Consider the following 16830-nt stretch of genomic DNA (forward strand, 5'->3'; position numbering starts at 1 on the left):
AAAATCTCTTTGTTCTTTCCTAATTTGCTAATCTCTGAGGGTTGAACTAATATTCTTGCCAGAAGATTACGGTAGGCGGAACTTCAAAGTAGCTATGACTGGGTCTATGTGAACAAAGAGGTTAAATACCTGTCTGCGTGTTATACTTCTGTTCATCATTATTAGGTAAATGGCATTGATGATGAAATTAATAATTCCTAAAATTAATTCTATATCATTCCAGGCAAGAGGAAAAGAGTTCTTTATTGATGCGATGCCAGAATATGTAATCAACTGATACAGTGTTGTGTGATTCACAACATCGGGCACAGCGCGGGCTCACGGCGCAGGCACAGCGAGATAAGCCTTGCTGGCGACCCACCTGCGGAGATAGCGACCTGATAACAGCGTGCATACGGTGATGTCGCCGCTATCGCGCTATCGCTGACACTCCGCCTGGCGCGGCGCACGGCACGAACACACCGGCACGCGGCCAGCCCCGAGCATGTGCTGCCGCGCGGCCCCAGCGCTGCTGGCGCACGTCAACCTGCTGCTCACGGTGAGTACCTGCCTCGCATCATACGTGCCTACACTTCTTTCCCTTGATTGTTCTGCTCTGGACAATATTATGACCATCTTTAAAGTAGGTATGCTCGGCTCGAAAAAATAATCAATATATTTTTATTAACCCGTTTCGTGAAAAACGTGTATGTAAGGTATATTATGTATGTCTTTCATTACTGAGTCAAGCACTACCATATTGGTTTTGTTGTACATGTTTGTTGTTTGTTAAGAAACTGTTTTATAAATATATCGCTTATGTTGACCAAACCGCGAAACAAAGTTGAAGCGCGGTATAATGTGTTTTGCACTCGTATGTGTACACGCGTAGACGGCATACATTTGGTAGATATTGCTGATGATTATGTGAGAGTGACTCATTTTTGGTAGCGGCTGAGATTATATTTTTTATGTTTTGGATTTTTTATATACAGGACTCGATTCTGCTAATTTTACCTAAGCGACATACGATTCACATTCTACTGAGATCTAAGTACGATTGAAGCGTATCTGGCATTCCGATGTTTTTTCTTGAAATAAATGTTCTTATCCTTTTCTGTGATTCAATAATGAATCATATTGTCTGTAAATGATTTACGATTGCGATATGATTGTAGAGCAAACTAGGTACCGTAGGTATATGAACCAAATGGCAGACCAGTCGCAAACCAGTGAAATGACGTTGAATAAGAAGAAGAAGAATAAGAATCTTTAGAATTAGAATAAGATTGGTCTTATATGTATTATAGTCCCCAGGCCGGCGAACAAATTTTTTTTGATACATATACATTTAAGACTTTGTGAGTGTCTTCCTTACGATGAGTCCGACAAACTTTTCGAATGCGCAAATTTTGGTGCCGCTGCGTTTTTTAATGCTTGACTCCTGAAATTGTCGATATGACGTCACTATGGCTCTTCGTACATACACGTTTCATTTTTTGAGATTCGTTTAATAAAGTTAACTAGAGAATGGTGGTCAACTTGTCCGATAAAGATCGTGCTGCGTTTGGAGTGTCCACCATCCTGAAAATGTCGGTATGACGTCACTACGACTCTTCGTACATACACGTTTCATTTTTTGAGGTTTGTTTAATAAAGTTAACTAGAAAATTGTGGTCAACTTGTCCGATAAAGATCATGCTGCGTTTGGAGTGTCCACCATCCGAAACATGTCGATATGACGTCACTGTGTCTCCCCATACATACATGTCGGTCAAATACAACAATGATAGATAATACTATTCTTATTGCAAATATCGACTTGTCCGACAAATGTAGTGAGGCAAATAGTCAGTTCGACAAGAAAATGAGAAAAAAATATTACAATTGGAAGAAGTTTATTCTTTTTGTCAATTTCTAACTTAAATATTCACGTGCATTATTTAAGTATATTAAATTGGCATACTACTTACCAATTTTAATTACTATTTTAGAAAAAGTAGCCTGACTAAGACGTCAAAATCAAAATCAAAATCAAAATCTTTTTATTTCACATAGGCCTTTGCAGGCACCTATGAAACGTCACATTAGTTGCACGGTTCCAAAAAGTTGGTCTCATGGAGAAGAGCCGGCAAGAAACTCCATAGACACTCTTTTTAAAAAGTAATATAGTCACAGTACAAACAGTCTATTACATAACAATTAGGGCATGCAATACCGGTTTACCGGTTTCGGTTTTACCGGTAAAACCGCCCATTTTCGCGATTTTTAATTTACCGGTAAAAATAATATGTAACCGGTAATTTACCGGTTTATACGTTTTTGTGATAATATATAGCAATTGTTCATTTAACGTCAAATCTTCATTATGTGGCCTGAACATAATGTAATATTGCATACATTACATATTGTAAGAGTGTTAAAATTGCTGTTTTTTAGGAAAGTAAACTTATGTGGCTCCATAACTACTCTAGGTTAGATACAAATCTTCATTCTCATCTTAATTTATAATATCTAAACAAATTTTATTCATTCGGTTATTCTGAATATCCTCATAGCTGTCAGCTCCTATTAGGTAAAAATGTAGGTTATGCTTATTTTACCTACTCTATGACCTTATTGAGCAAAGGCTTTTACTGCACTACCATGCGGACAGCTCTGAGGACACGGTGGAGCACACAGTCTAGGTGTGCACGGCCTGGGAAGGGTACCGCCGTCTCGTCGTCGAGCCAATAGGCAGCGGCGACCTCTCGCGTCCGGCCCTGGTTCAAGTCATGGTCCGGAGCGAGAGGGAATGGGAAGCCCTCGGCTCCTTCTGCGAAGCAGTCATGCTCGAGGAGACGGTTTAGCGCCTGCGAGTTCGCACCTCTCATCCCAGCCGCTGTAGTGGACCAGGAAGACACCACGGGCGCCGAGTGTCGAGAGACGACTCCCGGCCACCGTAGGCGTCGGTCTGTGGACGGTGAGTTCGGGTGGCTCATCGTTCCTCCGTCTGCATAAACAACAGACCCGTGTCGGCGGCCCGAGTTGTTCCACGCGCAGGGCTAAGGCCTGCTGGGGTTGCGGGATTGTTCGAAATGTCCATTTTTTCACGGTAATTCTTAGCGTTTATCCCGTCTTGTGACGGGGTCCGCTTTCCGTATCTTCTTCTTCCACTTCAATCTATCCAGGACATCTTCCTCTTCGAGTTCGTAGATATTCTTGTCATTCATTAGGACACTCAACCACCACCGTTTCCGTATATTAAGATACAACATTGGCGATGTATTCAGGTGGTCTCCTTTTTACATGGCCGAACCATCGCAGCCGTTTCTCTTGCATTTTGTCGGCGACATCACGTACGGATGGTACTGACATGTTTTTTGTTACGGCCCACGTCACAAAAAATGTTTACCACCTTATACCTTGTATTTTTAATTATTTTTTGCTTTTAGAATACCCAATCTTATTGATATAATATCACATTAAAAAAAAAATACAAAAATTACCGTTTTACCGGTAAAAATATTTTAATTACCGAATTTTTACCGGTAATTTTTATTTTACCGAAATTGCATGCCCTAATAACAATGGTAAGCTCACAGAATTATACAATGCAAGAAAGTTAAAGTGTTAAACTGTAAATCTATACAATGCAAAGGGAGAAGAAAAAGTCGTTTAATTGCCAGGGAAGCCACACATGGAGAGATGAGTTATCGCCATATAATATCTTTATCGTCAACAAAGTCTTGAATTTTATAATAAGCTTTTTTAATTAGGGTGGACTTTAAAGTGTTCTTCTTTAAACTGCCCTTTTCTGGAGAACGAAGATTGAGTTTACATCTGCCGCTGCCCCCCACAGTAAAATACCATAGGACATAATACAATGGAAGTAAGCGAAATACACGAGCCTAGCAGTAGCAACGTCAGTAATCTGTCTTATTTTTCTGACTGCATAAGCTGCGGAACTCAGCCTCTTTGACAGTCCTGAGATGTGGGCACCCCATTGCAATTTAGTGTCAATGGTTATGCCCAGGAAGACGGTTTGACTAATAACATCTAATTTATTATCGTCCAGAACGATATTGAGCCCTACTGGTGTTACATTAGGTAAAGAGAATTTAATGCATTTCGTTTTGGAAGAATTAAGAAGCAAGTTATTCGCGGCAAACCACTTGCTCAGAGTAACCCAGCTATCGTTTACGTCTATAGGACTAGATTCCTTTCTGTTAATTTTGAAGACAAGGGAAGTGTCATCAGCAAATAAAATAATATCAGAGATCACAGACATCATATACGGGAGATCATTTATATAAGCTAAGAATAAAAAGGGACCTAAAATTGAGCCCTGCGGCACGCCCATTTTTACTAATGACCCAGATGAAGTTGAGCCACTTACGTCCACTATTTGCTGTCTATTTGACAGATAAGAAAGGACGAGCGCGAGAGCTTTACCACGAATTCCGTAGTGGTTCAGCTTACAAATGAGAGTGTCATGGTCAACGCAATCGAACGCCTTAGAAAGGTCGCAGAAAATGCCCACAGCATCCCGCGAATCTTCCCAGGCGTTTAAGATTTGCGTCAGTGGTAGACCTACCCTTTGTAAAGCCGTACTGACGGTCATGAAATATGTTGTTTAAATTAAAATGTCTTAACATCTGATCGAGCATGATCCTTTCGAAGATTTTGCTAAAGGCTGGAAGGATTGAAATAGGTCTGTAGTTGGAAGGGTTTTTCTTACAGCCTGATTTAAAGATAGGAACAATTTTGCTGAGTTTCATCAAATCAGGGAAGATACCGTTGTCAATGCAAAGGTTAAAAATTTCACTAAGTATTGGGGCAACACTCTCAATAATGGAATTAATGACTGTGACAGAAAAGCCCCATAAGTCCTCAGTCTTTTTTAGATTTAAAGACTTGAATGCTCTTTTGATCGTGTAATCAGAGACATATTGAAATTGGAAGTCAGCATGTCGATTCTATAAAATATCACAACTCACTTCGACATCACTCTCACTTCGACTTCGATCTAAAGGTAGAATTCCGTGGACGCGACAATAGTCAACCTTTGAAAATGTATGGCACCGTTGTCGAGGCCCGTGACAGTCGCGCGCGGCCGACGAATTTCGTAAGCTGCTCGCGGCATTGTCAAAAATTTAATTCTGGTTTTACTAAAATTCTATAGATGTTATTAAGCGCTAGACCATGTTGAGAAGCGTACGGCCGCGAGCGGCTCACGAAATTCGTCGTCCGCGCGCGACTGTCGCAGCCCTCGGCAGCGGTGCCATACATTTTCATAGGTTGACTTTTGTCGCGCGCGGCTGCGACAATCGCGACCCACGGAATTCTACCTTAAAGTTTCGTGATTGACATTGTCAAACTACACTAGCGCTTCACTATCGAGCGTGTTGACAAGTTGAACTAAATCAAAGTCGAGATTTTGACAGATTTGTCAAAATCTGTCTATCTATAGGGGAGGTAGGGGAGAGATGGGCAGTTGGGAGACATGATCAAATCAGAATAAAAGGGGGGTCCTTTTATTCTGATTTCTGATCATAGTTTTGTTTTTTTTTAATTGGGTAGTTTACGTTACCGACTGGTAACGGTGTTCATCCATAGACTATCTGTCATTTCTGTGAGTTGTCAAGAACAAACACTCGTAAAAGTACTTAAATATTTTGTTGCGGTTTCGGATCGTTATAAAGAGAAAACTAATGAAAGGTATGTGTATTTTCTATTATTAATTATTGATTGTCAAAATCTCCAGTTACAATTATAGTAAGTCGATGCAATCCACACCTATTATACCTTTAGAAGAGAGTACTACAGCAATAGTTAATGGGCCCCACGTTTTTATTTTAGTCTAATATGACCGGGACCACCTACGTAGGTTGACAGGTAAGTAACTATTTTTTATTTTCTAGTTTTCAGTGCACATAAGATAAAACCGTTTAACTTAAAAGTTTTTTTACCGATTTTTTTTTCATAAACTAAGTCAAAAGTGTCCAATGCTCTTTAAGGTAGGGAGGCTTTTCTTCGTCAGTGAAAATTTGTGAGGTTATAAATCTGCGCGAAAAATCCTTTATAGAATCTTGTTTCAGGTACCGTTGCCAACTTGATCTAGAGACTATTATATTTAAAATAGTGTTTAAATAAAGTTCTAAGTGTTTTAAAGTGATTAAGTGCCTACATTTAACGATGGCTAGAATGTTTTTGCTTAAATCTTTATTAGAAGAAGCTCATGCTTTAGATAATTTAGAAAAGCGTCAACAATCTGCTAGAATTCGTAGTTTACCTTTATTAACTCGCGATGATGACTATGTGAGCATATATAGATTGTCATTTTTTTTCGTAGGGTAAGCATAGATTATATTCACAGCACGAATTTAGAGATTTCTGTTTATTTTATACTTAAAAGCTGCCTCAAATTCCTTACAATAACAAATTATAACTAAAACATCATATTTAGCTAAAATTCTGTGTCAAAACTGATAAAATTAAAAACTGATTAATCTCGGTTGACATTTTGTCGAGTGGGGAAGTCACTAGCACAGCATTGGTCGATGTCGAGCTCACTTCACTTCGCAAGTGATTAGGTGATGTTTACAGAATGCAAAATCAAGGTCGTTCTGAATCGAATGCGAAGTGAGAGTGAATAGCGAAGTGAAATGCGAGTTGTTGTTCGAATTTTATAGAATCGACGTGCAGGCAGGCCTTGGCCCTGTTGCGCCCCGCTGGGGTTGCTGACAGTATTCTACTTGTGTAGCCCTTTCATTTGATACCCATATTGAGGGGGCTGTGCCATTTTGTGCCGGCGGCCATATTGGATTTAATTAAAGGTGTATACAAAATTTCAGACCAATCGGTTGACAGGAAGAGGGTGAAATTTGAATTACTAAATTTGATCCAAGAATAAATAATAAAACAAACGGGGTGAGCTAAATAAAACCGTTTAAATATCTCGTAATGTTGAAACTGATTGTAATTTTTAGGAAAGCTCTTTCATTATATCTAGCCGAATATAAGAAATGGCAATAAAAGTTGATAATGATCTGTAAAATCTGATTTTTTATGCAATAAATTGTGAAAAAGTGCCCATCCCTCCCCTACCTCCCCTAAAGTATGAAATGACATTACGAATCGAAGTGAAATGCGAGTTGTTGATCGAGTTTTATAGAATCCCAGTACAGGTATATTTCTACTGAAGTTCTGTCGAAGTAACGTCTCAGCTAATATTGAAGATGAATTAAGGGACTTGGTAACCTCTACGGGAATGTTTGAAAAAAAGGTGTCAAAAGCATTGGCAACCTCTACCTTATCTGAGATAACAGCATTATCAATAACTAACCGCGGGTCAGCATCCCCCATTTTAGTTTGGCCGGTTTCAACATTTATAATATTCCAGACCGTTTTAATTTTATTGTCTGATTTGGCTATTTTATTACTAATTGATTTCGACTTTGCCAAAATACATACCCTTTTAAATATCTTCGAGTAGTTCCTTACATAGTCATGAAAAGTTGGATCAGAAGTCAATGACCTTTCGTGGTACAAGTGATATAGGACATCCCTGCTTATCCTAATCCCTTTAGTAGACCATTCACTGAATTTAAATTTGTGAGTGATTTTAACAGTTTTTTTCGGACATGACTTATTAAGTTCCTGGCAGAGTGTATTAAATAAATGTATAAATAGTTTATTTGGTTCTTTACAGTCCATGTTAATAGAATTTAATTTATCCGAAGTATTATCTTGAAATTTTTGCAAGTTTTTTTGTTCAATGGTCTAAAAGTAATTATCTTATTTAATGAATTTATTTTATTAGTTTTAAAACTAACAAGCTGACCTTTGTGGTCCGACCGTACACCAGATATTAAGGAAGAATGTTCGATATTACTGTTATTAGTAAATATATTATCAATACAGGTACTAGAAGTAGCCGTAATTCTAGTGGGATCATTAAATAAATAATTAAGATTAAATGAATTAAATAACGCTAAAAGGTTACATTTATCAGATGATTCAGTGAGAAGATCTATGTTGAATAATAATTTTTGAGAGAATATCCTCCATATGAACGAGAAATAAAGAAAAGTTTGATGCTGGTGGTCTATAAACGCATACTATTATTTGGCTTTCTTATTATTATTGTGCTTGCGTACGTTAATAGTTTATATTATGTTAAGGAATAATATCCCACATCTATTAATGGACTATATATCAATCAAAAGGTCTTTTTAAGTGCAACATTTTGTCTCAACATACCACTTATCAATTCTTAGTATTTTAGAAGAAATAGCCCAAATAAGGCGTATTATCGATAGGTTTTACTATGTTAGGGAATAATGTCCCACCTCTAGGTATGAACCATATGTCAATCGAAAGACCTTTTTAAGCGCTATATTCCGTCTTAACATACCACTTACCGATTCTTAGTATTTTGGAAGACATAACTGACCTAAGGCATATTATTGATACTTTACATTGTGTTAAGGAATAACATCTCACTTGAAGTTATGAGCCATATTTCAATCAAAAGATCTTTTTAAGCGCAAGGTTGTATTAGCATAACTCCGACAAATTGTTAGTACTTTAAAAGCTAGAGCTTTTCTAAGAATATATTATCGGTAGGTTCTGTCAAGCGAATCCATTACTTCTTTAGTAACAAATTATATATTATTTGAAAAACCTTTCCAAATGAAACATTTCGTGTTAACATACTTCCGACAAATTGTTAGTTGTTTAGAAGCTAGAGCTTATTTAAAATTATAATTATTGATAGATGTTTTCAATTAAATAAATCCCATCTCTAGTAATGAGTTATACATCATTCAAAAGACGTTTTTAAATGCAACATTTCATATTAAAAAACTTCGGCGAATTGTTAGTATTTCAGAAGCTAGAGCTTATATAAGATTATTTTATCGATAGGTGTTTTCAAGTTAATAAATCTCTCCTGTAGTAATGATACATATATCATTCGAAACGACTTTCTAAATGCAACATTTACTATTAACATACTTCACACCAATTGTCAGTACTTTATACCAAATCTTAAAATATATCTATATTTTCCGGACGGTGGACACTCCATATGCAGCATGATCTTTGTCGGACAAGCTTACCACAATTTTCTAGTTAACTTTGTTAAACGAATCTCAAAAAATGAAACAGGTATGTACGAAGAGTCATAGTGACGTCATATCGACATTTTCAGGATGGTGGACACTCCAAACGCAGCACGATCTTTATCGGACAAGTTGACCACCATTCTCTAGTTAACTTTATTAAACGAATCTCAAAAGATGAAACGTGTATGTACAAAGAGCCATAGTGACGTCATATCGACAATTTCAGGAGTCAAGCATTAAAAAACGCAGCGGCACCGCGCATTCGAAAAGTTTGTCGGACTCATCGTAAGGAAGGCACTCACAAAGTCTTAAATGTATATGTATCAAAAAAAAATTTGTTCGCCGGCCTGGGGACTATTAGTAGCAGAATACCCGCTAAGGTTAAAACTGCTATTGCGATTCAATTTTTAGTCGATTTTGTCATTAGGTATTAACTTTGCAGAATCGGGCCCGTGGAAGGAACTCAAGGAACTTTTCAATGTTTATTTTGAGCAAGGCCATTGTTTAGCATTAAGTACCGCTGTAAGTTGTAGATAGGTGTAAACAATAGGTTGTATTGTGGTGCGGGTGAGGGCAGGTGTACGGCGGCGCAGCGCTGGCGACGGCGGCGCGGCTGAAGTGGGACCCCAGCACGTACGTGGTGGTGCGCGAGCTGTTCCCGCGCGAGTACCGCGCGGCGGCGGCCACGCTGGCAGCGGGCGGCGCCACGTTGCTGCTGCTGCCGCACCTCGCGGCCGCCGCGCTCAACGCCGAGGCTCGCGCGCGCCGCCTCATGCTCTATGCGGTTAGACATTCCTTGCCTACTTCTTACCTCTGCTGTTGTCACTGATCTCATCTCTCCCGAGCTTTTTCACAACCGCATTGGGGTCGGCTTCCAGTCTACTGAGTACTTACCAGTGTTTTACAAAAAGCAACTGCCTATCTAACCACAACCCAGTTGCGAACGCAACGGTTACTGGTGTCAGACTTACTGGCTTCTGACTACCCGTAACGACTGCCAAGGATGTTCTTCGACAGCCGGGACCTACAGTTTAAAGTTCCATCTGTATCACAGTCATTGGTGTTCAAGATATATTTAGAAAGTACCTACATGCAAACATAGAAAAGTTGCTTTGGTACTTGCTTGACCTGGAATGGAACCCACGCACTCGTACTTGAGAGGTTGGTTGTTGACACACTAGGCCACTAGGGCGATGAGTAATGTACAGGCAATGTGTTGGGTGCGCAGTACGCGGCGGCGATGGCGCTGCTGGTGGCGGGCGAGCTGGTGTTCGGCGCGTGGCTGGCGGCGCAGGTGGCGGCGTGGCTGCGCTCGCCCGCCGCGCAGCAGATGGCCGAGGCGCTGGCGCTGGGCGACCACGTGCGGCCGCTGCTGCGCTACCTGGCGCGCTGGCACCCGCTGCCCGACCGCATCGACGAGCTGCTGCAGGTCACCTCACTCTGCTTAACAACACCGCATGTTTTTACTATTTGAATTTAGAATTAGACATCATTTATTTGCTTGAAATATGGTTACAATTATAAGTCTTAAAATGCAATTATGTTGCTTCATATCTCGCCTCATATTCAGCTCATTCCCAACTATGTTGGGGTCGGCTTCCAGTCTCACCGGATTCAGCTGAGGACCAGTGCTTTACAAGAAGCGACTGCCCTGCCTGACCTCCTCAACCCAGTTACCCGGGCAACCCGATACCCCTTGGTTAGACTGGTGTCTAAGATATACTTAGAAAGTACATACAAACTTAGAAAAGTTGCATTGGTTCTTGCCTGACCTGGGATCGAACCCGCGCCCTCATACTTGAGAGGATGGTCCTTTACTCACTAGGCCACCACGACGCATAAAAAAATATTCTTAATATTACATTTTATTTAAAAACTCAGTTTTAAAAAGGCTATCTTAAATTAAGCGTAAGCTTGTTTTCCTACTTAAATATTAAATAGTAAGAAGCAACCCTAAGCACGGCCAGGGCACGGTTGCGGTCACTGAACTGGGGCCCGATTCTCCTAAGTTAATAATGTCAAAATCGAATAGAAATCGAATCGCAATATGATCGCAATAGCAGTTTTAACCATATCGGGCATTCTGCTACTAATATAAGACCAATCGTATTCCAACGACATTTGATTGGTTTGCGATTGGTCTGCTATTTTGGTGATTTTGGTCTATACGGTAGTTTGCTCTACAATCATATTGCAATAGTTAATCATTTCATGATTCATTATTGAATGACAGAAAAGGATAAAAACGTTTATTTCAAAGAAAAAATAGCGAAATGCCACATACGTTTCAATAGTAATCGAGTCGGGATTGGATCGTAGTCGAATGTGAATCGTATGTTGCTAAGTAAAATTAGGAGAATCGGGCCCCTGTGCGCTATCGCATCGGAATACCAATCAAGCGCTCGAGCTTTTAAAGTTCATTTTATACAGTACAGCTAGGAATTTGTAGGTAGTTGGGGAACTTGTAGGTGCTTATAACAGTAGGTATGGACTTTTTTGTATGGAGTGATTTATCTGTTACGTAGTAACTATTACAGTAATCTGTGCCAATACTGAAGACCGCTCTTACGCACTTTTTTTGGACAATAAAGGCCCTGTTACTGTCCGTGTCCACAGATGCGACTTATCCATGAGACGCTTACAATGCTGCATTTCTTCCTACGTTTACGTTTTTCTTAGTGCAAATGCAAAGCTGTTTAGCCTGTTGCATAAATTCTCAATAAGTTTCTTCCAGTTCAATTTTTGTCTATTACTAAGCCTAAAAATGTCGTATTGTCAACTTCGTCAATTTTAATATCCCGTAAAATAATGTTATTTTTTTTATTTGTCATCTTGTAGTTGCAAAAATTAATATATTTTGTTTTTGAAATGTTTACGCGTAAACACAATTTATTTTGTTTTCATGCCATTCATTTTTGTTCTCATCATTAATTATAAGTGAAATGTCATCTGCAAAGAACACGCATTTATTCTGATTTATTATCGGCAAGTCGTTGATATGTAGAAGAAAGAGCAATGGTCCTAAAATGCTGCCTTGTGGCACATTGCACTTGTTTCACAAATAAGTAGATTGGTGCTACGGGCAGCGCGTTTTCTTAGAGCATGGCGTGCGCGTTAATCAGTATGTAGATGAATGATCAGGCATACTTGTTGGTAGCCCCTTCAAAATGAACTGGCAGGGCAGTAGCTAGTCACGTTAGTAAAGTGAGCCGGCGCGTGTGCAGGAGGCGCAGGAGGACGCGCCGCGCAACGCGTACGTGGCGCTGGCGCTGGGCGCGCTGCTGGCGCTGCTGCAGCCGCTGGCGGCGCTGCTGGCGCTGCTGGCGGCGCGGGCCCCAGCGACTCGCGCGCGCTCCGCCTCGCTCGTGCCGCTGCATCCGCGCCCGCCCTCCTACGACAGGTCAGTACGCAGAAATTACAATCTACCTCCATGACTTTCACCTTAATCGGTTCAGCCGTCTTCAGATGAACTGTAACAGGTAGATGAAGATGTATTTGTTCTCACGCGTTAGTCGCGGCTAGCAGGCGTGTTCGCGAGTCGTGTGGAGCTGATGAGGCCGCCACGGCCGCTGTTGTGTACTTGCAGTGGGTGGGCGCGCCGCGTCGCCGCCTGCTGCGTTACCTACGTTATCAAGATATACTATAAGGAGAAAAATGTGAAAAAGGCACAAATCGACAGCTGTTGAGTGTTTGTCTGCAGTGCGGGCTACGACTACCAGAAGATGCCGCGGACCACCTACAGGAACGGGCGCATCGTCGTGCTGAGCCCGTCGCGCGCCTGACGCACTGACGCCGCGTGCTGCCCGGGGGCGCCTGGTGCGGCGCATCAGCGTCGGCGCGTGCGAGCCACAAGTAACAAGCTCAAGAGACATTACCAATACTTACTAGAACTTGTGTTCACTTGTTTTTATAATTGATAAGTATAAGAGTACTCGCATACTGCAGAGTAAACCGACAGCTGGCCCGATGCGATGGTGAGAAAAAAATCGTGAATTCAATTCAAGGTTTCAGTCTGATACCGGCCAAATACCTGATCTCTGTTATGTGTAAGTCGTGGTAGCCTAGTGGGTAAAGAACCAACCTCTCGAGTATGAGGGTGTGGGTTCGATTCCAGTTCAGGCAAGTACCAATACAACTTCTCTAAGTTTGTATGTACCTACTTTCTAAGTATATCTTGGACACCAGTGGCTGATAAAAAGGACCTGGACTTTATAGTCTGAAATCACCAACTCGCATTGAGCAAGCGTGGTGATTAGTGCTCAATCCTTCTCCGTGTGAGAGGAGGCCTGTGCCCAGCTGTAGGACGATAAAAAAGCTGTAACAGTAACAGTTATGTGCTTATTTATACTAATTTATGAGCTTAATCGAACTATCGGCCGACTAAAAGCCTGCAGTGTGCGGGTTCTCTAAATATAATTTTTGTTCCATCATTTACTTTAAGAGTTAGGGAGTAGGCACCTAGGTATCATTTATGTAATAAGATAATCATTATTTTAAATCCTTGATTGTAATGAATGATCTAAGTACTTATTATGGAAAATGTAACATAAGTAGGTATGTCTAGTCTTACTTATTTAGGATCAATGAGTACCTATTTTATTTAAGTTTAAGTTAAGAACATTATACAACGTGTAACGTTAAATGCCGATCAGAATCAGAATAATAAGCAGAATCAGTTGAACCACTTTCTGACATAAAATAAAATCTTTATTCAAATAATACTACAATAGTCCCGACAAGGACATCTGAACATCAGGGCCGTCAGGCCGTGCTCAGCTCCGCGTGTACTCAGCTTTTACAAATTTACCTAATTATTTCTCTCTATTACTAAAAATCTACAGACAAGGATAAAAATAATGAAACGAATAATAATTTGGTTGCTTATATTGTGTTCAATACAATTTTTTTACCTAAGTGTGACTAAAATAAATGGTTTGGGGTGTCTGAGCGTCAGTCACGGTAAAGATGTGGATATGATACTGTAAAAACCCGAACTACGGTAAATCCTAAGATTTTCCAGTAAAACCTAAGATTTACCGACATGAGTTGGTAAATGTAATAAAGTTACGATTTTTTCAAATATCAATATCAATATCAAATAATGTCGAGACACCTTTTCATACACGGTAAAATACATATATACATATTTATAAATACATATTGTAACACCCAGACCACGGCCAACAAGCATGCTCATCACACAAATGTCGACCGAACCGGGAATCGAACCCGGGACCTCAGGTCCGGCAGTCCGGCATGGTGATCATTGCGCCATCGAGGTCGTCAGACCTATTCGGACTATTACTATTCGAATTCAGTACAAGCTAGGTTTTACATCCACATCTACATCCCCAAAACTTTTATTAATACAACTTCGAAATAAAAATCATTTAAATAGGTAGTTAGAATTTTGTGTTAGTTTTTGACTTCATTCATTTCATTTCATTTCATTTCATTTCATTTCATTTCATTTCATTTCATTTCATTTCATTTCATTTCCCCGGATCTTCAATTTTTTTTAGGCGGGGCAAAATCTGCAAAATGCCGCCCCGCCTACCTACTTATGTTTATTTTCACCTTTATCATCCATATAATTTTAGCTATCAATATGTAGGCAGGCAGGGCCGTCTCTAGCTCATGTAGCGCCTGGCTGCAATCATCACCCAAGCGCCACCTATGTATTGAAGTACTTAGAGTAGTTACAAGGAATATAAGTAAGAACGTTCGAATGAAGTGCACTATTTGGTAGGTAAAGGACTTTAAAAAATGTGTCCAATTCATTGTAGGCTCTTTAAGTTATGAAAGTCGAGACAGAACGATGCAATTGTAAAAAGCAGCGCGAGCGAAGCGAGCGCGCAAATTTTTTAATTTGGGACACAAAAAGTTAATTAGTTTAAAAAAGCGCTGTAACAAACAGCAAGCAAACTTTTTGGTTTTTGAGGACTCCATAAATATTAATTTTTTACTACATTTGACCAGTGGCGGCGTAGCATCGGGTGGCACCCGGGACGGACTACTTATCGAGCATCCCCCACCTCCCCAAAAAAACGACAGAACATAATCACGTAGTAAAAAAAACCTACAGTGAGCCCCAGAAATGTTCGAGATGTAGGACACAAAAGATCCCAATTTAAAAAAAAAAAAAAACGGTAAATGAATCCGCGAACATAGCGAGTGCGAAATTTTTGAGTTTGTTAACACAAAAGTACCCAAACAAGTTTGATAAAAAGCACTGTATAGTGAAAGTCCTCAACCTCCGCTTACAAATAGCGCCTAAACAACTTAAAAATAACCACTGTAAAGTGATTTTTTTTAATTGTTACTTTTGAGAACTGTAATTTAACTCTGAATTAAGCACAAATAAAAAGAAACCGTGACTGAAGGGAGCGTCAGTTGTTTTTGCTACTTCGGTGCTTTAAATTTTTGTTAGATTGAGTACTCAAAAAGCAAGGGCAGAACAAAATAGAAATTAAGAAAGAATCGCGAGCGAAGCGAGCGGATTTTTTTTTCTAACTTTGAGGAATTAATTTAAGTAATCAGATAAAGCAAACATATAAGAGAGGGGTGACAGTCGGACTGAGAGGGGTGACCGCCTCGATGTCTCGCGCATGCTCTGTCGTAGTTTTGTTTAAAATTTGAATATAAATAAAATGAAACAGTAAATGGTAGTGAACCTAAGCTTCGCAGATAAGAATGTGACTTGTCCCTTCTGCCCGCGCCATCCTGGTCATGCAGATATGTGTCGACCAAGATGGCACCCCCCGAGATGTGGTACCCGGGGCGGACCGCCCCCTCCGCCCCCCGCTTACGCTGCTACTGCATTTGACTTATAAAAGTTAAGGCAGTGTGGCCTTGACTTATGAAGTCATTGAGGCAATGCATGTATAATATTGAGCGAGCGAAGCGAGCGCGAAATTTTTTGAGCCCGCGACACAAAAGTACCTGATAAAGGACATCGTATAGCAACAAGTAGCCGCGAGCGTAGCGAGCGCGAATTTTTTTAAATTATTTGTTTGAAGACTCACAAATTAAACTGGGAATTATGTACAAATAAAAAGAAAACGTGATTAGAGACTGAATCAATGACCGACGACCGAGTCAATAAAAATAATAAACAATCAGAAAAGCAGCCGCGTTGTCATTTAGCTGCGAGCGTAGCGAGCAAGAATTTTTTCACTTAGTTGGAGGATGTTAAAAGTAAAAAATAATCAAAATGATCAATCAAACAAAGCGAAGGCGACTTTTTTAGAAACTTTGCTTGTCAGTATCGAAATGTAATTTCATCGAAATTTCCTGGTGGTGGGGCGTTCCGTGGCGCCCCTGAGACCGAGCAAGGCGCCCGGGTCATGCGCACACCCTGCACCATAGGTTAAGATGGCGCTGTAAGTACCTAACCATTACAGTAATCTGTGATGTAGGATTTAAAATAAAAATAAATATATGCGATAAGCGTTCCTGGCTCATAGATGATCGCAAATAATTTTTAATAGTTTCCTAAAACTTCGCCGTGCAGGGTATCTATCGGTCAAGTTGATATGGCCACGAAATTGCTGTACTTGTGCTATTATTTATTCCGTGGTCAAAGTTAAATAAATGATGAGTTATCCATCTATCTACTACTCTGAACCTACAACACGTTATCCATTGGTCTGTGAAGTGTGAATTTGGCAGCCGCCTGATTTTGCCGCCCCCTGAATTTGCCGCCCGGGGCACAGGCCCCGGCTTGCCCCCCCCTAGATCC

At 40.3% G+C, this 16830-nt stretch overlaps 1 protein-coding gene across 2 annotated transcripts; it reads left to right on the forward strand.

Moving 5' to 3' along the window:
* The first annotated feature begins 281 nt into the window (after positions 1–281).
* Positions 282–13190, forward strand: LOC124634066. 2 transcript variants are annotated; one of them, XM_047169473.1, is made up of 5 exons: positions 282–538; positions 9667–9873; positions 10318–10518; positions 12314–12489; positions 12676–13190. In XM_047169473.1, the coding sequence occupies exons 1-5, from the start codon at positions 485–487 to the stop codon at positions 12773–12775; spliced, it is 738 nt and encodes a 245-aa protein (XP_047025429.1). In that variant the 5' UTR covers positions 282–484; the 3' UTR covers positions 12776–13190. The 2 variants fall into 2 exon arrangements, with proteins under 2 accessions (XP_047025429.1, XP_047025430.1); XM_047169474.1 differs by having other exon boundaries at positions 288–538; positions 12790–13190.
* The last annotated feature ends 3640 nt before the right edge of the window (positions 13191–16830 follow it).

The sequence above is a fragment of the Helicoverpa zea genome, chromosome 10, assembly GCF_022581195.2.
Source record: "Helicoverpa zea isolate HzStark_Cry1AcR chromosome 10, ilHelZeax1.1, whole genome shotgun sequence".
Classification (NCBI taxonomy): domain Eukaryota; kingdom Metazoa; phylum Arthropoda; class Insecta; order Lepidoptera; family Noctuidae; genus Helicoverpa; species Helicoverpa zea.